Source organism: Pelophylax lessonae, assembly GCF_965119305.1.
Source record: "Pelophylax lessonae genome assembly, chromosome: 2".
NCBI classification, from domain to species: domain Eukaryota; kingdom Metazoa; phylum Chordata; class Amphibia; order Anura; family Ranidae; genus Pelophylax; species Pelophylax lessonae.
The window spans coordinates 226849092-226872891 of record NC_138769.1 but is presented as its reverse complement, the minus strand read 5'-3'; the positions used below and the strand labels follow the sequence as shown (position 1 = coordinate 226872891).

At 40.9% G+C, this 23800-nt stretch overlaps 1 protein-coding gene across 2 annotated transcripts in view; it reads right to left on the bottom strand.

Moving 5' to 3' along the window:
* DENND2C (DENN domain containing 2C) overlaps positions 1-23800 on the bottom strand; it is a 62252-nt gene that overhangs the window by 18728 nt on the left and 19724 nt on the right. For both annotated transcript variants that reach the window (XM_082247739.1, XM_082247740.1), the window contains exons 2-5: positions 10651-11741; positions 6719-6867; positions 4784-4896; positions 4024-4191 (exon numbers count right to left, since the gene is read on the bottom strand). In XM_082247739.1, coding sequence (XP_082103865.1) covers positions 4024-4191; positions 4784-4896; positions 6719-6867; positions 10651-11474 — 1254 coding nt within the window. In that variant the 5' untranslated portion in view covers positions 11475-11741. The remainder of the gene's footprint in view (positions 1-4023; positions 4192-4783; positions 4897-6718; positions 6868-10650; positions 11742-23800) is intronic.

Below are 23800 nucleotides of genomic sequence, written 5' to 3'. Positions count from 1 at the left end.
TTTCTAGCTATAAACAGTACTCAAAAGAAATGTCAGACTGATGTATTGCTTCCTGATGGGAGACCACATAATAGCTTGTGAAGTCTTTTCCTTCCTGGAATGAAAGTCGAAGTGATGATGCTAATGGTCTGTACACAGGATCAGAAAATTGTACGAAAAATACCACTTTTGAAGCGATCGTACAATAATCGGATCGTTAGAACACAGATTTCGAGAGCCTATCACAACAGTTCATTCAATCTTATCTAATGGGACAAGCATGACATTTTTTCTGCTACGATACCAGATTGTACCATTTTTGTTTACGCAGTACAGTTGTCGCTCGAAAATACACTACAACATATTACATCACTTCCGAATTTTTATTCTGACATACGAGAATTTTTGTAAGTTTAGTAAACTCTTTATTTTCGATATGAGATCAGCATGCAAAAAAAAAAAAATGGTCGATCATTCATCCAATAATCTCATCATGTGTACCAGGCATTAAGCTTCTCATGTGTTGGTTTTATGTGTAGGCTTCACATGCACTTAATATCAGTAATATTAATGCAAAGCAATTACAAGGGTCAGCGGTACTCCGTGAGAAGTATTCCACTCTCAATTAAATAAAACTACAACAGATACTAGAAGCTGGCAAAAAGAGGAATATATTTAGTAGAGCCCACACATTGCATCAATGAGATAACCAGTTATGGCAGGAAGGATTTTTTGTGTGTTTCCTTCTTTAAAAAATTACATCCTGTGCAGTTGACTTCATACTTGTAAACACAAAATGAAAACCTATACTGTTACAGGGCATTTCCAATGATCATACATGTTAGTTAGTTAAGTATTGTTAAAGACATAAATGCTTTAAAATCACTAAATGTGTTTTCTAAAATACATCCCTTAAGAGTGAACATGAAAAATATGGTTTATTCAAAATCCAGGGGACAACAATTTACTTATTTTTCGCAGTGATTCCTGCCCATTTATCTTTCTATAAGGAAATGGGATGTGAAAGGTTACATCCCCAATGCCATGGTACTGCTGTGTACTTGGATAGTTTGTGCAGTTGCCTCTAGTGGTCTCGGAAAACACCGACAGGAGCCAACAGAGATTACAATACAGTAAGACTAATTTCAAAAAGCGAACACAAAAATGTTTATTTAAAAAAAAAAATGAGTTTTTTTTTTTTATATGTGTCCTATAAGAATGTAAATGATGGTCACAATGTTAAAATCAAAAGCGTGTTACGTTAATCTCAATAGAACTACCAGTTTATCATGGTTAATGCACATTTTCCTTGGAGATGTGCGCCCATATATTTTATAGAACATGGATGACCTTGTTCATTCATCTGATCTGGCTTAGGTCTTCATGCAGTGTCCAACATTATTTCATACAATGTCTTAAAGGAGAAGTACAGCCAAAGCTCATTTGGCTGTGCTTCTCCTGTGGATCACATAAGTGCAGCACGTTCTGCACTCCTGTGACCAGATTTCAGCAGACAGTGGGCCGAAGCCCATTGTCAGCTGATGTCACAGTGCTGGCTGGGGCAAGATCTCAACAATAAAGTCGGGATCTGCCCACAACCCTGGACCGGCACCTGGATCAGCCTCTCACAGAGCAGCTGAGAGCCTGAGCTAGCTGCTTCCGCCCTCCTCCTGACTGTCACCAGCTCTCTGCTCATGGAGCTCTGAGAACCAAGCTATCAGTGGTCTTTGATCGCTCGATTCCCAATCTTAGAGCTAGTGGGGGACAGGTGCAGCATCAGACCAATGCTGCATCCACCTAGGTATGTTTTTGAAAAAACAAAAAAACAAAAACCCAAACTTCTCTTTTAAGCCTAGTACACACAATCAGAAAATCACCGCTGTCAAAGCAAACGTACCATAATCGGATTGTTGGTATACAGCTTTCTAGAGCCAACCATCTGAAATTGTCCAAAGGGACAAACACAAAATTTTTTCTCATAGGATATCAGATCACACAATCTTTGTTTAATCAGTAAAGCATTTGCCCGAATAAAAATCAGAAGAGCAAGAATACGAATGCTTGAAAACGCAAGAATACATTACATCACATCCATAGTTGTTATCTACCCTACAATATTTCGTAAGTTTAGTAACCTCTTAATTTTTTATTTTTTTTTTGTCTCATATCCAAAAAAGTAGGACGGTCATTTGTCCAATATTCTCATCCTGTGTATGAGGCTTTACAGTTTTATAGGAAGCTCGTATCCATCCTATTGTTGCTTAATACATGCTGTATAGTCTTTTCCAGAAAATAATTAAATATATATTCAACTAAAAAAAAAAAAAAAAAAAGCATGTTAAAGCTTTTTTAATTAAGTTACTGGTCAATTACTATTCCATCTATTCTCTGGCATTGGACAACGATATTCTGAAGCATGGAGGAAGAAATCAAAGTAATTCTGGCTTGGTAATATTTAAAGCAATAGTTGAATTCTTTTTGTTTACTTTGTGGTTAGTCAGGCCTGTGCATTTATCTTGGAATAATAATCCCTTTCATTTATTACCTTAGAAGATAATTATTATTGTAATAAGGGAAAGTGTATAATTACAAAGTTTGTCTGGAGTAGAATGTATAAGATTGAATAATAAGCAGAAATTATTAATAGGCGTTCCTTGTTTCATTAGCTCTGACAAGAAGATTCAGCTTTGGCCATATTGGATTTTTCTTTGTGCTGGGAATAATACAGCTTTAAGGCCTTATTCACACGCAAAAAACCTGCAATTATATGCCTTCATTTCTAAAGGCAAATAATCATTTTAATGCCATAAATTACACTTTGCACATTTTACTTGCATTTAGGTGCATTCAGTTTAGCTATGTTTAGGGAAAATAGAAATATGGGTGTCCAGGGGCAAATTAGATATTCTGAACACTCTTCTGAACACATGCATGTAAATCTGCGTAAAGGCAAAGCACGCAGGAGACGAAGTTTGTTTATACTTCCCGGATAAACTATGTAGACTTAAAGTCTTAGTAAATCCTTTTTTGGCACTTTTACCTACAGGTGAGCCTATAATAAGACTTAGGCTGGGCTCACACATGCTGCAGCCGCTGCTCACAGCAGGGGGTCCAGTGCGTCCCTGTTCACCAATTCAGGTGCAAATCCGGTTCAAATTTTTGCCTGAATTTGCACCTGAATCAGAACCAAAGATGCACAGGACTCTTTCCAAATGCGGACTGCAGCTGACTGCGACTCTTTCCGACTGCGGGAAACCCGCATACAATTCACATATGTGTGAACCCAACCTCACGTGTAGGTACAGTGAGTATCTCCTAAACTTGCACGGTTCAGGAGAATTTCACACTGCATGTAGTCAATGACATCACCGGCACATACGCTCTGAAGGGACAGTATACTCGTGCCGTCCCTTCAGAGCTCCGTGACTCCCCCGTGCACACTCAGGAGTGACGTTCTTCGCAGCACGGTCAATCAGATGGCCAGAGAACGCAACCCTGGAAGGAAGACCAGGTGATGATGGAAGCGCCTGTCAGCGCTGACCGCACGGCACCAGAGGGCATTGTTCTAAGGTAAAGTACTTCATGATGTGCTAATATGCGATGCATACTAGCACATTATGCCTTTACCTTGCAGGGTTTAAAAAAAAAAAAAAAACTAGTGTGGTTTACTACTGCTTTAAAGAAAAGACGGTAAAGGAGACTGTATTACAAAAAGGTATGATGCTGTCTGACAGTCAAGCGTGCCCTCTACTATGTATGTAAACAAATGTAACAGTGTACCCTAAAGCATATATAAAATATAAAAACTGAATTTTTTTGACGTGCATTGCTGCATGCTCTACTGCAATGTTAGTCCGTCACCAATGTGCATTGGGGTGCCTTTCAGAATGAATGCCACTGCAATACGCCAATACAAATATTGTGCATTGCAGTAAAGCGTGCAGTAACACGTGTATTACTGAAACAACGTAGTGTAAACGGGCCCTTAATATATCATATTGCATACTAGGACATATCAACAGCAAAAACACAAATCATACATACTCTAGGGAACTTCTTTTTCTTCTTTGCAGTCTCTCCTCCGCTTTTGAACACTTTCCACTCCATCAATGTTACCGGTAAGGTAGAATCCTTTGCAGACTTCTTGTGAATATACAGCTTGGTACTTTTCAGCTCCAATGTCTGCCTTTTCAAAAAGTTTCTTGATGGCATCTGAAAAATGATTGGATTTTCTAGTTTATCATTATCAATATTATAGATTATCATTTATAATACTATACAGGTGCCTAAAAATCTGTACTATTTAACAAATTGAATTCCCTATTTTGTTAATATGTAAAAAATTTTTTTGGAGATATACTTTTTTGTAAAAAAATGTAAACCAATTTAATTTTGTTACTTGTCCTCGGTTAGGTGTGCAATTTACATGTTAACCTTTATGACTATAGCACATTAAAAATGTCAATGTAATGTAAATGTGCACAGTTTATATCATCATGTACTCTAATAGGAACAACCCAAGGCTTCATCTGCTTAAATTTTTAAATATTGTATTCTGTAGTTAAGAACATATAATCTGTGACATTCATTCATATCATCATGGTGACGTGGCAATGTTCAAGAACCCTTTCCTAATGTGTAAAGGTGCGATCTTCATTTCTTCTCTATACAAAAACTTACTGGATATTATAGGTGCATGTGAATAAACTGACTTAGTACTTGAGCTCCATGGCCACTGGGTGGAGTCCTTGTTGCAGAAATTACACGTTAAGTCATTTAACGAAAACTTTAAAAATAGACCAACCTTTGGTGCTTTTATCGTACATCGTGGAGGTGGGATCTTCCATGTGGTTGGGACCCGCCATAATGGTAAAGGAGAGATTTTGATATCTTCGTAAGGGTTATCCTTCTGAGGATCTGGAGTAAACAAATTATTACTTTGAACGTTTCTTTTATCTTGGTGTTTTCAAAAACTTTTACTGAATGAGAGCATATTTGTGGCAAAACTTTTAGAGCCCAAATCCAGGTTCAACACTTCACCCATAAGTTGTCCCCCTTCTCTGTCCTGAAGATCCCACTGCTATTTTTTAGGTTTTCTTTTTAAATATTCTTACCTACTTTTTAAAAGCCTTTAGTCAGGTCATGATGCTACAAGCCCTTTTCCTCTTCTCCAGGCTGGAAGGTGCTTGCTGATGCACAGAACTCTCTGCACCAGTACACTATGAATGAAGGGCGCCATCTTGACACCCCTAAGGGGCCAACATTTATAACAGAATCCTCAATCTCCTTGGTTGAGTAACACTACTTGTCATTCAAGCTAGGTGACTGAGAAAATCGTATGGCAAAGAAGAAGTAAAATGAATAATTTAGCCTTGAGTTGGGCTTTGAAGGACATTTTTACAAAGTCCCTACTCGGTATTTCCCAATAACATGCCAGTTATAAAGAACAGTAGGACATTTGCTGTGCTGCATATTATATTTACTTGTAGACTAAAATCCAACTTAAATCACTTTAAACAAACTTTATCAATAAGCTATCAAAAGGTTTAGATTTTAATAGGGCAGTAGTAGAAGCACAAAATCAATTATTAAAGTACACCTGTCACGGTGGCAACAACAGATACAGGTCTAATATTATACATTTAAACTTAGCACCACCAAGGAGTTCCTCGTCACCTACTCAACATTGTAATATACTTAAACATGTTGCCAAGCTCAATGGAAACCTCAAGTTTTGGGCCCTCTAATATGTAAATTACACAAAACTTAGTGGTGTCTTTAGTTGCCCCTTGCCATCTTGCATCAATCATCAGACCAATCATCATTGTAACAACTTTCAGTTTACTGTAGTCAGGTTTCACCTGTCAGTAATGACAGCTTTTCCAGAAAGTTGTCAATAATTGTTGCCACACCTTTCATATCCGCTAACTTTTTTTCAAGTACTTTGTGAGGCTTGGTCTGTCCATTACTGCACCTTCCTACTTCCTGCACTGATGCATGGCCTTACCCTTCAGAAGAAGGATTCAACAATGAGAGTATCAGAAGATGTTGGTATTGATCTCAAAGATTATTCTCTGTGGGAAACATTAGGTCAACTACACTACAGCAGATGAACAGATGACACTATTCCTGGTATTCAAATATAGATATCAGCCTGCCTATGGCTACCTAAAGTGAAAAATCGAATTGGTCCTTATAAGTCAATGCAATCTGCACATGCTCCTAGTTCTGCGCACTGTGTGAAGCATTTATGAGTGAGAATACAACATATTTCACCATAACATGACACTGGATATGCAATTTTTGGAAAACTGGGTGCGGATTGGGGAGGTAGGGGGAGAAGTGGATCCTTTTTGATGCTTAAGATGGCCATAGACAGCCTGAATTTCAGCAGATTCCCACTGAATCGGCCAAAATTCAAGCCATGAATGGCCCTGCAAGCACCACTTGGCTCGACAAGAGTCAATTAGAAAATTACCGAGCCAGGTGGATAATTATCACATGCACTCATGTTCATCAGCACCACTGTATAAAGGCAATCGTGGATGCTGCCATTGCCGAATACAGACCAAAAGTGGAGGTTTCTCCATCCACACTATTTAGCAAGGATAGTGGAATAGAGCAAAAACATGTCATGTATGGCTAGCCTTAGATAAAAGGGACACAAAGATGGAGAAAATTACAATTAAAGCAAATTTATCATGCTAGAATAACACACAGAATGCTGTGGAAAACCTACACATAATGTCCTCATAGATGTTGTCTTCAGACAGTGTGTGATAGAGTGTAGATTGTGAGACTTCAGCTGGCTCCTCAGAGATCCGAGGATGGTTTGTTTGTTGTATTAGACGCCTGTATGTTTGAACATCTTCATATTCAAAGGACTTCCTAGAGACAAACAAATGCCATTAGATGAGCCACATCACTATGTAGGATGGATTAAAAAGGATGAAGATGGAAAAGATGAAAGAAAGGTTTACACAGGGCAGGAGCAGTTCTTTGAAGACTTCTGCATGATACCTATACATCAGAAGTTTTTCTACCACAAAACAAATTACTTACGGAAAAAAAACATGCAATATTATAACCTCTCTGTTCAAACCCTGTTTACTTAGTTATGTATACATGTTTGTATTTTTTTTTCACTTTGTCATTCTATATGTACCCTTTTAGCCATAGCATTGAAAGCACAACTTCTGAGGCAGTCTATGTCATGATAGCTTATTTTACTTTAAGGCACAGACTAAAATCTTCCAAATGATTGTACTAAAAGGGCCCTTCCTTAAATGAAGACTGGTAAACCAAAACTGATATGTTTAACATTGGTGGATGCAATCCATTAGACCTTAGAAGAAGGGCAATAGCCCAAAAGCTTGTCATGAAATTGAATGGATGTTGCAAATAAAAAAAAATAAGTCGTTTAATAGACAGTACTCAACTGTTTTAAAATAAAAATGCAAAGAAAAAGGATAAAACACCCTTTTTTGCATTAGAATAGCAATAACGTGTGGCAAATTATGGAAATCTTGCTGAAGGATCTCTGCTGTTGCTTAAGAGACATTGATTTATTTGCAAGGGAATTTTAATTTAAACTGGGTATCCATGCATCCAGCCAGCAGCCAGGCTGAACAAAAACAATTAATTCCCCCATCCACACAAGCGAGGCGGATGGAGAAATCATCCCTGCTGTGCTTTTGCTATCTGACAGTGGGACTCTGACCCTGTCAGAATACACTGATCAGTGATGCAGCTCATTGGCTGTAGCGGCTGATGGAATATACGCTTTCCAACAGTACCGTTTGACAAAAGTTGATCTACCGATTCAATTAACTTCTGTCGAACCGGGAGAGCCACTCACAGATTGAAATTTGGCTGGCCCCTGCTGAACTGCCTGAATTTTGTTCTGTATGTACCCAGCATTAGCTTAGTGAATGTGGTGAATACCCAATCACGTGCAAGGGAAAAAAAATAAAAAATTTTGCTTGCACAAGACTGGAAGTCAGCAAAGTGTCACCTCATTAACTAAGCTAAGTGAAAATTCCCTTGCAAAGTGCTTGTGGTGATTATACCTCTGTTAAGTGCACTTGCAGCAAAAACAATTGAGTACTGTCTGTAATAGCTTTTTATTTCCACTAACATCTACATTTTTAGGACCAGCTTTGGGGTGTACCTCCTTTTTCAAGGTCCAAGCAGTACTGATACACAAGGGTTTTAGCAGAATTTTAAGTAAAACAATCTCTAAAGGAAAAATAAAAACACAAACATACTATACACAGCAATAAAACGTAAACTTGGAAAGTTGTGAGAGAAGGAAAGGAGAGGGCTATTGACTGGTAGGGAGGAGAGAGTCATCAGAGATGAGATTGATCATAAATCTGTTTTATGATTTAGAATACCGAGGTCCATGTTTAGTTTATTATCTTTTGTGTCAAATAGAGTTATCATTTTTAGTTCCAAAAATGTTCCTTTCCTGAGTAGTTTTGAAGTTCCCTTGAAAAGTGAACAGACTATTTGTCTTTAGTAAAACAATAAAACAACCCCAGTAATTTCACTGATGTGATCAAAAATGGACAAACATTTATGCAGGCACAGCCTTTAACAGGCATTTTACCATAGAACAATTGTGAGGGTTTTTTTTTTTTTTTTTTACACACATACAAGTCATGAGATTTCATGTACCTTCCATTAGAACAGAGTCAGCATTGTCATTCTTAATAGAAATGCTGATGTAGTACACTAATTTATATGGTTTTAGCTGTTAGAACAGATGTTTTGAAAAGCCCCTTTTTTATGTTTAATGGAAAAAAAAATCTGTAATAAAAAATCTGTAATAATTCATTCTATGACAAACTATTATCATAAAACATTTTACTTCATATCTCAGTGGCACATTGGTTAAAAAAAAAAAAACAAACACGCATTGACATTCTTTTTACATATAATTACAATTTTCCTTAAATTTTTTTGTCTAGGTAAAAATATGTTTTCCTAAAGAAATTACACTTCCATTTTGCCCTTGGGGCCATTTCATTCACATATCCCCATTCTCCCAAAATCCTCAGAAAAAGACTCAGGTCCTACCTGGTCTGTGATATGCCTTCACATGTACAACAGCTTGGCACACCTGATTTACATGACCACTAACTTATCATTCAGGTGGCCAATGGGCGGCTTCTGAGGTTCATGTGAAAAGAAGGCAAATTGGCAGAATGGCCCCCAAATTTGCTCGTTCACCGAGAAACTGCTCTGAATGAAAGCATAATCTGCAATAGGAAGTATGATACTAGTCAGAGCTAGTATTTTTTTTAGGAGACAACCTTTCTTTAAGCCTAGAATCCTGCTAAAATGTCAGTAATACTCTTCAAAAATCCCAAACCAGATAGAATAAGGAAAAAGATGAAAACAGGTCATATTCTGGATGATTATGTGATCATGGATGATCTGGATGAAGTATTTTACGCTCAACTGCAGAAACAAGACAACGATCAGCAATTTTCTACCTAAGGCCCCTTTCACACATATGGTCCGTTCAGTTCATCAGTTCAGTCACATCAAAATGTATCAGTTTTCCATCCGTTTTTCATCCGTTTTTCGTCAGTTGTCATCCGTTTTTCATCCGTTTTTCATCCGCTTTTCGTCCGATCCGTTTTTTTGATGGATGAAAAATAGGGCATTCATCCGTTCAAAAAAATGGACATTGACAGAAGCGGATGAAAACGGATGTTAACTGATGATCATCCGTTGTCATCCGTTTTTACATAGAGATACATTGATGTCCGTTTTTCATCCATCAATTGATGGATGAAAAACGGACAAACGGACAGCATGTGTGAAAGGGGCCTTAAGTACTACCTTAAGTACTGTCCTAACAAATAAAGCAAAAAAAAAAAAAAAAAAAACTTACAAACACTAACCAGGTCCACAGTGCTAATGTTTTTAGAAATACTAAGAACGGAATAAAAAGATAGTAGATTCCTATTAACCATAATGTAGCATTTTGGACATACAGTAGTATTCTGTTTTTTAGATAATAGGTTTCAAGTCTGTATTAGGAACAATTCCCCTCCTTTGTCATTTTTTAGCCTTTTAAATATCTTATAAAAACACTAGTTTAGGGGATAAAGAGCACGCATTCATCTTATGGATCTTATACAGTTAGTAGATATTATGGTTGCAAATCATTTTTGTTCCTGAAAGAGGATTTTGTTTTTTAGAGGAAGGAACCCTCCTATTTGCACTTTGATCTAATTATTCTAAAGTGACCCTGTCACCACACCATTCATTTGAAAAAAAATCCTCCCATGAGATAAAACATGAATATAATGTATTTTATGCATGTTATTTACCTGTTAAAGTCTCCCTTGTGTAGACATGCAAAAGCCCGGAGACTGCTGCTGGACGCCACCATCTTGAATAAGATGTCAGCAGCCCCAGCAGACTTAAAGCTGTCACTCAAATGACACTCTATACTATTTCCCTTGACTACAACTCCCAACTACAAAAAGGTTGGAGACCACTGCATAAAACAAGGGATAGTTTCCAAAATTGTACATTTTTGGTGGTATAATACAACCAAAAATTGTTCAACAAAACCGATCAGATTATTTATGCAATTAACAATAATTTCTTTCTAAAAGACTAATTTCAAAACTTAAGAAAAATCCCACCAACCTTTTTGATCTTGGTCTCAGTTTACGGTTTGCAGGTTTCTTTGGCTCAGAAGGTGGAATGGATGGATCAGATGACTCTGTATCACTTTCATCTATGGACTTTCTCCTCCTGTTATTACTGTCCATATATTTTTCCAGGCGATTACAATTGGCATAGCGAAATGTTCTTCGTGGCTTAGGTACAGGGTTTATAGATGGGCCATCATTAAATGGTTCTGTATCATAATAGTTATCATCTATGCCCTTCATTGCAATGTTTTGATCTGATGAACATTGCAATTCAAGTTCATCTGAAATGCTCTTAGCTCTTCTTTGCTTAAATTTTAAGGCCATTTCTCTTAAGTCTTCAGCAATCAAATTGTTCTTTTTAAACATTTCTGGAGAAGTATAAAAATTTCCTGGAGGAAGGTCTATTTCCGGATCTGAAAATGAACTCTGATTTTTACTAAAGTAAGGTGGACTTTCTAGCTGGTCCTCATAAATATTGTCTTTATGGTTTGCTTTGTTGTTTTCATCATCGAACAAGTTGTCTCTGCTACCTTCCCTGAAATCCAGGCCCATGTTCTTGTCATGATTTACTGCTGTCTTTCTGTTATCCAGTAAATTTTCTGTTGATTTTGTAATTCCATTTGGCTCAGTGGAAGTTCGTCTGGGTTTTATGTCCAGGAGGTTTCCACAGGAGCCAGTGCTGGTCCGGCATTCCCACTGGGAGATCTTCTGCCTGATATTTCTGCAGTGACTCCTTGACATTGTCTGTTGGGAAGACCGTGTTAAGCCACATTCTGGGCTTCCCACAGTATGCATGACAGGCATCTTTGTAGTCATACAAGCCTCATAGTTTGTTGGAACATAGAGCAAACGGTTTTCGATCTAAAATTTAATGACCATGGGGCCTAGTTGTGTGGTCAAAGTTTCCACTGTCTTTCCAATGAGTTATCAAATTCAAAAATAAAATTTTAATCAGTTTGTTTTAAAACTGGCCTTCCGCCAACAAATATAGGATACTCCAAAGTGATTTGACGCGTGGGCTTCTAAACTACATCTGAGGAGCAAAGAAGCCCATACATCGATGTCTTGCATTCAGTGTCAGAGCTGGAAAACAAAAGCATCTGGTTACAATAAGTCTTACAGATAAGGCTCCACTAGAAGTAACAATAACAGCAGTGTTCAAGAGCAAGGGAAAGACGTCAAGTTCAACAGATTGTGAAGGACAGAATTTGAAAAAAAGAAAAAAAAAAAAAAAAAAAAACACATTGTAGAAACAAGAACATAAGCACTGACTGTTAGAAGGATGTGAACTATTAAGAATGCTTCCTCCGTCTGTTTGTTGTATTATATATGGGTAGAGAAATGAATGCATTTTTGTTTGAGGACTGTTTTATTTATAAGCTCTAGCTATGTAAACAATTGCAGGCTTAACTTCAGTATGTTACGTACATACTTTAAAATATAATGGTTTATTGGTAAGGCATTGCGAGTTAAAAACAGGAAGAAAATATAAACCCAAAAAAAACATATACCTACCCACTGGAGGCTACCTGTCCTATCCCACAAAAGCCAAGGATTAACATGTAAAGGAGTTACATACTCAGTAAGTGATTAAATCAGCTGCTCAAACTGCTTTAAAGAGGAAGTAAACCCTCCTCAGGAAGTTGTACCTATAGGTAAGCCTATGATAAGGCTTACCTATAGGTACTGTAAATATCTCCTAAACTTACACCGTTTAGGAGATATTTACCTTTAATGCAGCCAGTGACGTCACTGGCGCATGCGCTCTGAAGGAACGGCTGATCGTGCCGTTCCTTCAGAGCCCCGTGCCGTGACCGTCGGCTCCCGCGCGCGTGCGCAGGAGTGACGTCACCGCGGCTCCGGCCAATCAGATGGCCGGATGCCGCGATCCCGGAAGACGGGCGACTGAACATGTCGCTCGTCATACAGGTAAGAGAGCGGCACGGCGGGGGCTCGTTCTAAGGTAAGTATTTCATAATGAGCTAGTATGCGATGCATACTAGCTCATTATGTCTTTCTCTTGCAGGTTGCAAAAGAAAAAAAAAAACTTTTAACGAGTTTACAACCTCTTTAAGGTAAAAAACAATGTTTGCCTTTATAAACTTTAAGTGATACTAAAATCACAGTTTTTTTTTTTTAACTTACCTCCTATGTGCAGTGGTTTTGCACAGGGCAGCCTGGATCCTCCTCTTCTCGGGTCCCGCTTCGCTGCTCCTGGCACCTCCCTCCTGTCGTGTGCCCCCACGGCAAGCAGCTTGCTATGGGGGCACCCGAGCCGACCCACAGTTCCCTGTGTGCATTCAGACACAGAGCCACTGCCATGCCGAGCCCCCTTTATCTCCTCATTGGCTGAATGACTTTGATTGACAGCAGCGGGAGCCAATGGTGCTGCGTTGCTGTCTTAGCAAATGAGGAGGGGAATCCCGGGTAGCCGAGACACTCCTGCAACATTGCAGGATCTAGATGGGGCTCAGTTTAGTATAAGGGGGGCTGCTGCACACAGAAGGCTTTTTATCTGAATGCATTCAATTAAAAAAAAAACCTTCTGCCTTTACAATCCCTTAAATGCATTCTCTGTATGAGGCCCCTTTCACACCAGCGAACTGATCGGGTCCGTCTGTCTGTTTTTCAGGCGGACCCGATCGGAGCACCCAATGTTCTCTATGGGGCATTGTAAGTCAGTGGACATGTGTCCCCTGTCACCTTCCGGCGTCCAATCCCGAAAAACAGACGGATGGGGATAGGTTCACCATCTGTCCAGCAGATCGGGTGACAATCAGATGGAAACGGACTGCATGTATAGAGAGCAGTAGGCAAAGCAGAGCGGACATAGACCTGTCATCTGCCTGCTCAGCGGGGATCAGCAGAGAGATTCCCCCACTGAGCAAGTGGATCCGCTAGGACGGATTCTGCCCCGTGTGAAAAAATGGGCCTTAAGGTAAAAAAGCCTTTCAAAAAAAGTGTTTTCCCCCCAGCCCCCTATTAAACACTTACCTGAGCCAGATCTCAATCCAGCGCTGTGCCCATCTGCAGCAACTCTTCTCCCCTCTTTCTCTTCTCACGGGAGACTCGGCAGCAGTAAGGGGCCATTGGGGTGGGACTGAGCTGCATTATGCTTATCTATAGACACACAGACAGGGCTCCAGATTGAGCCTGCATGTCTACCCCCATAGCAAGTAGTTTACTAGGGTGAAGATGTAGGAAAGGAGGAGCCAACAGCACCGGCAGGGGCCCCCATAAGAGTTGATTCGGGGCTGATCTGTGCAAAACATTGCATGATTGTTATTTAGGAAAAAAAATGTTCCCTTTAAAATCTCTAAGGGTTTAATATCACTTTAAGGCAAATAGAGTGTGCATTTTATCTTTGCACAGCTGCATGTTTTCTTTAAAACATTAGCAGTGTCCCCAATTCTACTTATTGCATGGCATGGCTCCTTAAAGCGGAGTTCCAGCCTTTTCTATGTTTATTAAAAGTCAGCAGCTACAAATAGTGTAGCGGAAGCGGGTACCTGTCAAAACTAGGTACCCGCTCCCCCCCAAAAAAAATGACATGCCAAATGTGGCATGTCAGGGGGTTAGGACTACCTAAAGTGGAAGTTCCACTTTTGGGTGGAACTCCGCTTTAAGGACTCTTTCACATGCAAGAGCAACCTGCATTCAGATCACTTTTTGTTTGACAGGAGGTGAGGAGGGGTTAGATCACCTCCTTGAGGTCTGATTTAACCCTATATTGCGACTCTACTACGCCTCAGTTATGTGCATTGCACGTGGTTGCGGTGCAGCCCCATTAAACACAATAGACAAGTTTGACAGGTGGTACCGCCTGTCAAACTATGCACCAGAGTTAAAAAAGCTGCAGCCCCAGCATGTGTACAGCCCCATCTGGATATATAGCTGTATTAAGACAGATGGGCGGCCAGGAGGCAGAAAAACCGTAACTCACCACCTGTTTTTACAGTGCCTTGGCCACCAATCTGAAAGAGCACTAATGCTCGTTGTAGCATTAAATGCTCCTCTTCTATACTTATGAGAAAGTTGATGCTCAGTCAGTAAATTATTTCTCAGTATATGTTTGATAACAGAATATTATTTAGAAAGTAAAACAGTAATGAGCCATCAGTTTTTTTTTAAGTCTGGCTCGAGTTTTACATTCGTGGAAGTTTTAGCTAGAGTTCTGCTTTAAGGGCTCATGCACACAGGCACTTTTTGGAATACAGTGGAAACAGTGGGCATATGCATGACCAGGGTACAACTGACCCTAGTAATGCCTGTCTGCATACAGCTGTATGTGGGTTTATGACACTACTTGTGTAAACCCACTCATGCGTAAAGATGAATGCCCCTGGATACAGACTATCTACATCCAGGGCTGTACACCCATGGATTTGTGCAAGTAGGGGCTTAAGTAAAACTATAGGCAAAACTCTTTTTTAAAAATGTTGGATAGAGTAAGGGCAGGGCTGGGACAAAGGGTGGGCAGGAGGGACAGTTGCCCTGGGCACAGTAAAGCAAAGGGGCAAAAATGGACTCAGGGTAATACACTCTTTCTAGGGCATACATAAATAGTAGGAGAGGGGGGCGTAATTCTGGGTCATTGCCCTGGGTGCTGGACAACCCTGTCCTGGTACTGAGTAAGGGAGTGTTATAATCCCGGTCAGATTTATTTTCGCCATTTGTGTCCCGTTCCGGAAATTTCCCTTCTCTTCCTGCCCCGTAGCCAAACAGGAAAGGAAAGGAAATCCCTGAAAATGAAGGGAGTTCCTTGGGGACCCCCAGGTAACCAGGACTAGTGTCCCCATTGGAACATTTTTCCTTTATTACTTTTCTGGGGGCAACCCATAATTTGGTAAAATGGGAATAGTAAACAGGACAAAGAGAGGTTAAAGCTCCATAACGGGGGCACAGCAATAAAAATTGACAAGCGTTCTAATCCCTCTGTACTCTATCCAAAACTAAAAAAGAAGTTTTGCCTTTAGGTATACTTTAAACCCATGTACAGCAATTCACAACTATGACAGCTATACATGGTATCCCAAAAATGCACCCTGTGCATGAACCCCAATCATTATTTCTAACATAGAAACTATAGAAAAAAAAATTCTTTTAATGATAAACTGAAACTTGAAACTTGAAAACCAATCTATATACAGGTAACGCTTTGTCTGACAAGCAGAGACCTGTCATTTCACAAACAGTCATTACATTTTTAAACATAAAAAGCTACAAACACTATATTGTCAAAAGTATGGGGACGCCTGCCTTTACACGCACATGAATTTCATGGCATCCCAGTCTAAAGCCCCGCTGTACACACGCAACGATTATCGGCCGACCAATCGTCCGACTTTTGTCCATCCAGAGTTGTGTTTTGTTGGTTGGAATGCGCCTAGACTGCACACTAATTTTTTTGGCCAACAAAATTCTACTTCAGAAGTGATGTCATGTGTTGGTTCGTTTTCTTTGTGTTTTTTCTTCACTGAGCATGCCCAGTCTTGCTCATCAGATTTTTCCCTGTCGAAATCTGTACTGACTGCACGAAAATCGGTCGTTATGTTGACGGCCAACAAACATTTTATAGTCTGCACACCAGATTTTTTTTGGCCAAAAAGTCAGAGTTGGTTGTTGGAAGCATCATACTAACAAGCCGAAAATCGGCAGATCGGACGTTGGCCGAAAATTCCCTGCCAATTTTCGACGCGTGTGTACGGGGCTTTAGTCCGTTGGGTTCAATATGGAGTTGGACCACCCTTTGCAGCTATAACAGCGACAACTCTTCTTGGAAGGCTGTCCACAAGGTTTAAGAGTATATCTATGGGAATGTTTGATCATTTTTCCAGAAATGCATTTGTGAAGTCAGGCACTGATGTAGACGAGAAGGCCTGGCTCGAAGTCATCGCTCTAATTCACCCCAAAGTTGTTCTATCGGGTTGAGGTGAGGACTCTGTGCAGGCCAGTCAAGTTCCTCCACTCCAAACTCGCTCATCCATTTCTTTATGGACCTTGCTTTGTGCATTGATCCAAATTATTTGGTGGAGGGGGATTATGGTGTGGGGTTGTTTTTGGTTGGGTTTGGCCCCTTAGTTCCAGTGAAGGGAACTCTTAAGGTGTCAGCATACACAGACATTTCGGCCAATGTCATGCTTCCATCTTTGTGGGAACAGTTTGGGGATTGCCCTTTCCTGTTCCAACATGACTGCGCACCAGTGCACAAAGCAAGGTCCATAAAGACATGAATGAGCGAGTTTGGGGTAGAGGAACTTGACTGGTCTGCACAGAGTCCTGACCTCGATCCGATAAAAACACCTTTGGGGTGAATTAGAGCAGAGACTGCGAGCCAGGCCTGCTCGTCCAACATCAGTGCCTGACCTCACAAATGCGCTTCTGGAAGAATGGCCAAACATTCCCATAGACACACTCCTAAACCTTATGGACGGCCTTCCTAGAAGAGTTGAAGTTGTTATAGCTGCAAAGGGTGGGCCAACTCAATATTTAACCCTATGGACTAAGACTGGGATGCCATTAACCACTTGCAGACCAGCCGTCTTAGTTTTACTGAGCAGGTCGGTTATATTACGCGAAACAACATACAGTAAAACCTTGGTTTGAGAGTAACTTGGTTTGAGAGCGCTTTGCAAGACAAGCAAATTTTTAAAATAAAATTTGACTTGATATACAAGCGATGTCTTGATATACAAGTAGCGTCATGTCACAACTGGGTATAAAAGAGAAGAGAGGCGCCTCTAAGTGTAGCAATATGGTTACATTTAATGAAGGTTCAACATTTAGCAGCTCACATGGTTGATGATTAAAACAGGCACATCTAAGTATGCAGGCATCCGGGGTAAAGCTTCCCACATAGACCATCCTCCGCACTGCCATCTTCAACACACCCTTCCACGCTGAGCTCCACGAGCGATTCAAAGTCTCGCTTTCAGATCACTCTACTGCAGGATAGTCTTCCCAATCACAATTGCAGACTGACATCGGTGAGAGCCAGTGGTTCAGAAGATGGTCTATGTGGACAGCTTTACCCCGGATGCCTGCATACTTAGATGTGCCTGTTTAATCATCAACCATGTGAGTTGCTAAATGTTGTACCTTCATTAAATGTAACCATATTGCTACACTTAGAGGTGCCTATCTTCTCTTTTATACTCTGTAGCTCCTGCTGGATTTTGCTTCTAATCCCCTTGTGGTAGCGGCCATTTGTGGATGGACATTTTATGATGACACAACCTATCACATTGCTATAATCTTTTTATATGGAATATAAACTGAAAGACTTATGAATAAATGGTTGTGGAACGAATCATCTGAGTTTCCATTATTTCTTATGGGGAAATTCGCTTTGATATAAGAGTGCTTTGGATTACAAGCATGTTTCCGGAACGAATTATGCTCGCAATCCAAGGTTTTACTGTACCTGTATGTTGTTTCTGTTTCGTGCAAAAGTCAGTGAGGGCGGCAATCAGCAAGTCCGATAGACGCGATGTCTGCCGGCCACCCGCAATCGCTCCCCATAGAGACAGAACAGCGGTCTGCCGATGTAAACAAGGCAGATCACCGCGTTCTATCAGTGATGAACACAGGGATCCTGTGTTCCTGCTATTTAGGAACACAGATATCTATGTTCATTTAGTAAGTGCAATCCCCACACAGTCATAAAGCACTCTTTAGGGACACAATTAACCCTTTGATCGCCCCTGTTAACCCCTTCCCTGCCAGTGTCATTAGTACAGTAACAGTGCATATTTTTAACACTGATTACTGTAGTAATGTCATTGGTCCCCTCAAAAGAGTCAGTTCGGTGTCCGATCTGTCCGCCTAGTAAAAAAATAAAATAAATAAATCTATCCCCTAGTTTGTAGACGAACAAATCAATATACACTTATTGGGATTTTACCAGAATAAATATTGGTCTAAATTAATGAAAACATTTGAATCTTACTTTTTATTGGCTGTGTTTTATAGCAGATAGTAAAAAAACATTTTTTTTTTTCAGAATAGTCGCTCTTTTTTTGTTTATAGTGCAAAAAATAAAAATCGCACAGGTGATCAAATGCCACCAAAAAAAAATCTCTATTTGTGGGGAACAAAAAGAACATCAAATTTATTTAGGTACAGCGTTGCACGACCGTGCAATTGTCAGTTAAAAGTAACAGTGCCAGATAGCAAAAAATGACCTGGTCATTAAGGGGGTAAAACCTTCCAGTCCAGAAGTGGTTAAAGTTAACGTGCGTGTAAAGGGGCAGGTGTCCCAATACTTTTGACAATATAGTGTATCTCTGAAATCATACTGTAAAAACAGGACAGATGGCTGCAGTTCTAATTTCGAAATGCACAAGTACAGACTGCTAACCAATGTCTGCAAGTAATAACAGGGTCTGCTCCCACTGGGGATATGAGAGGCAGGAAGAAAGGTTGGAGTATGAACAGAAGATATTTTCTCTCCGCTTCCTGCAGCGTTAGCAGCACCCACACCCTTAAATAGTTTCGAATAAACTGCTTTCCTGGCATTACGAGACAAAAAGGTCTGAACGTGTCGGCTCAGCTTTTCTTTCCTAAACGCAGGAGAATTTCTCTACCACAGGAAAATGTGTTTGGCAGCCGTGAATCCTAATGATGGGGAATCAAAGAACCGTTGTCATTAAATCGACGTGATTAGGTTTCACTACTTTATTACAATGCAAATATTAACTAGTAGAGGTTGCTGCGAGTGGGATTTCAACAGCAGGATTATTCAAGTATATATATTTTTATTGTACACATTATATATATTTATTATTATAATTTTTATAGTTAAACCATTTTCATTTTTTTACCATCTATGGACTATTGGGGAGATTTCTCTTCATTTCCTGTCCTGGAGGCATAAGAGAAAATTGCTTCAACACAAAGCAAATGCTTTACATATATATCCTAAATTCATTTTTTTTCCTAAACATCAGCACAAGGGATGGTACTTCCATTTAAAAGAAGTATAGGATACAAAAATTAAACAAACCTATGTAGATGCAGCATTGATCGGATGCTGTTGCTATCCCCTGTGGGCTCTACACTGAGAACTGAGTGATCAAAGACCGCTGATCGCTCAGTTCTCAGGTCTGCTCTGAGCACAGAGTGGGGACTGTCGGTCACTGCTCTGTGCTCTGCCCCTTCAGCGCTCACTGGAGCGTCAGTCTGTTTAGGGGGCAGGAAGCAGCTGGCTCAGGCCCTCAGCAGCCCGCTGAAACAGCTGCTGGGTTAGGGATCTGGGGGGGATCCCAACATTATTGTCGAAATCTCTGCAGAGCCTGAATTGGCATTGTGACATTAGCCAACAGCAGCTTTAGCACTGTCAGCTGAATCTGGGGCACAGGAGTGCAGAACTAAGTGCACGCCTGTGATCCACAGGTGAAGTACGGCCAAAAAAAGCTTTGGCCATACTTCTGCTTTAATGAAAAGTGTCCCTTGTGCTGGTGGCTACTGTCTTACTTATTTTAGGTACTTCTATAGCGCTGTCAATTTAAGCAGAACTTTACATATCCATTGTATGTACATTCACATCAGTCCCTACCCTCCTCAAGGAGCTTACAATCTAAGGTACTCTTATGGCGCTTTTCCACTGCATGGAACCGAACCGTTCGGCTTGCTTTTGTGCTTTTCCACTGCTGGTACCACATGGTACGGTGTAGGAACGGTTCGGTACGGTGGCGCTTTTCCACTACATGGAACCGAACGGTACGGCTCGCTTAAACAGTACCACCTCAGTTGTGGTTCCAACAGGGCCGTACCGGTACCATATCCCACAATCCTTTGCATGTAGCTTTTGACTGTTTGTCACTACTATCCACTGATTGGTCAGAGAATCATTGTTATCCCACCCACTTACTTTAGTGGAAAAGCAAACCATACCAAACCGTACCGAACCGTTCCAACACCGTACCATGCAGTGGAAAACCAAACCGGGCCATGCAGAGCGGAGCCGGTACTTGCAGTGGAAAAGTGCCATTAGTTGAAATCTTTAGTCATCTGCCCCCTCTCCCATACGTCTGCAGCAGTAATCTTCCAGTGAAGCAGGGGTGCATACCAACTGCTGGACCTATCATAGGCACTCATTAGGAGTGCAGACTTTGCTATGTCCACTTTTCTGATCTTCACACCCCCTTCTGAAGTCGGCATGGGATGTCGTGGGATAAAATTTACCTTCAGGCTGAAGTTCCGGGTCTTTTTCCTACCTAGCAACACCCCATGTTCATTTATAAATGCTTTACTTTAGCTACCAGCAATGAAAAAACGATCTACAGTATAGATTGAGGACGGTTAGATAGATGCAAGGTCTACCTCCTCCATTCATAGTGCGCTTTTCTTTGCTGGAAATTATAGTACAGCTTCTATAAATGGAGGAGGAAGACAGAAAGGGTGGGCATAGTAAGCACTTTTGATAGGTCCTTATGACAGGTCCAACAGCTTTTATTAACGCCCACAGTGCTGGAAGATTACCTCTACAGGGGTAAGGTGGAGGGGGAAGACAAAGGATGGAAGATTTGAACTTTAAAAAAAATTAACAAAAAGCTGGACAGTTTTTTAGGGGGTCCTTAGAATTATCACTGGGCACACTGGCTCTGGTTTATCAAGGCTCCACAAAATGGGGATACCCCCAAAAACAGGGGGGGGGGGGGTTTCAGAATTTAGCATCTACACATATACAGTCCAATAACAGCCAAACAAGTGTTCAAGAGTCCAAAGCATATTAAATCGGAGTTTCCGGCCACAAAATCGACATAAATCGATTTTGGGCTATCCGCTTGCTTTTTGTCACCTGAAAAAGAAATAGATAGCTACGATTTTTTTTTTTGTTTACTTACCTTGTTATTGAAGAAAAATATACTCACCTTTCTTCCACTTCCTCCCTCTGCGGCCATCACTTCATTTTTGCATTGATTCCTGGGAGCTGAATGTCATGCCCAGAAGCTGTGGAGGGATGATGCGCCCTCACCGGAAGTGACGAGCGGGGCCGGTGCAGGCACATTCTGGGAGAAGAGGACACGGAAGAGGACGCAGAAGAGGACGCAGAAGAGGACATGCTGGCTTCAGCTGCCCACATCCAAGATGGCAGCGCTGGAGAAGAAATTTTCAAGGTAAGTGTTTCTTCTTGCAGGTAAGTGCGACCCGGGATAGTACAGAGGCTATCCATTGTGGAATGTACTAGCCCTGTCCCGGGGGTATTTTTATTGAAAAACATTTTCGTGGCCGGAACTACGCTTTAAGGATATAATTTGTTCACAGCAGGAAAAAAAAGCCTACATGTTTTGGGGTCCAAACAGACCTCCCCCTTCATCAGGCTTTAGATATGTAGATAGTTACCACAACGATCTGTGCTTTTTTTCCTGGAATGGTTTAAAAATGGGACGGTTCATGACAGTGTTAACAAGTGCAGAAAAGGTTTTGGCTTAACCGACCCCTATTTTGAAACCGTTCCAAGTGGAAAACCACAGATCTATTCGTCATTTTTAGAATTTACTGCTGGTTACCTCATGATTTCCAGTGATTTCATATAGCTACGCTGGAGTCATTCAGAAAGTGCCAAAATCTGCTCTGCATTACTACCCAATGGCATGAAAAAGAAAAAGAAAAAAAAAAAAACACTCATATTTATTCACTTTATACAAGTTGCAGAATGAAAGAAATCCTGTATAGAGAAAATATGGAAGTTGCCAGTGCTTTCTGAATTCTGATTGCCTTATTCATGGCTTTTTTTTTTTTTCAAAAAATAGGTGCAGGAACTCAATCATGACCCCCTAACCCCCCCCCCCCCCCTCTCCCCTCACACCCTCCAAACTGCATCAAATAGTGGGTGAGGTCAATTTTCACTAAGGCTCCATTCACACCTGAGCGTATCGTTTTCAGGTGTTTTTATGGCATTTATTTTGGCGTTTTTTTTGCAAGTGTTTTGAGGCAGGCATTGACATCGAACTAATTTGCCAAAAAAGAAGCTTATGTATCTTTTTGAGCTTCAGGTGTTTTGCTTCAGGCGACAAACGCTCAGATGTGAACAGGGGCCATTAAAATTAATGGGATTTTGCTTGTTGGGCATTTTGAGACTTCAGAGATGAGCGTTTTACGAGCTGAAAAACGCTCAGGTGTGAACAGGGCCTTAGAGCCGGTTCACATTAGAGCGACATGACTCCTTACTACTTCGGGGGCGACTTGTGCATTACATTGCACCACGACTTCGGAGCGACTTGCAGGGACTTCACATAATGGAAGTCTATGCAAGTCGCTCCGAGGTCGCCCCGAAATAGTACAGGACCCTTTTTCTAAGTCGGAGCGACTTGTGTCGCTCCTATTAGAACGGGTCCTGTAGCGGTGAATGGACCACGAGGGAGCGCGACTTGTCAGGCTGACAAGTCGCCTGACAAGTCGCGCTAATGTAAACTGGCTCTTACAGTGAGAGGGTCCCACAGGGGCATTAAATACCAGGAGTGCAGAGTTGGGGGGGGGGGGGGGTTACATACAGTGCAGAGTTCAGCCTTCTTCCACAGCTGCCTACCTCTGCATCCCCCATTGACATCTCACTTTCATTCTCTTCACCCCAGCTCTGACCTTTGCATGCAACCCCCCCCCCCCCCCCCATCTTCTTCCCCTCCTTAAAAGATCCACCATCTTCCACAGGGAGCAGTGGGCCAGAGCCAGAGGTAGTGGAACTGAGTTTCAGCTGAAAAAAGCCCTTACTGTAATGATAGGTTGGCAATTAGCTAGGTTATCCAAATTAGTAATGTTTCCTTTGCTTGTTAGCTTTTTTTATATTTTTATAGACTGCTCAGACAGGCAGCTCTGCTGCTAGGGATCCTGCCACTAACAATTTGTCAAAATCATCAGTGGCAGAGAGTCACAGGTAGGCCTGCTCATCCCTGTGGAATCACTCCCTTTGTAGCTGAGGCAGCAAGATATTGCTCCCAGTGCTAGCAATTGGGATTCAGCAGTGTTCAGGCCAGCAACAAAGTGACATTTTGGTGCACCTGTCTAGAGAGTGATTCCATAAGGACTTTTAGGCAGCGATTCTGCAGCTGGCGATTTGTCCCTAGCGGCAAAATCTCCTGTTTGATATGAGCCTAAAGCCTAGTACACACAGGCCGAATTTTGGGGGCAATTTAATAAAA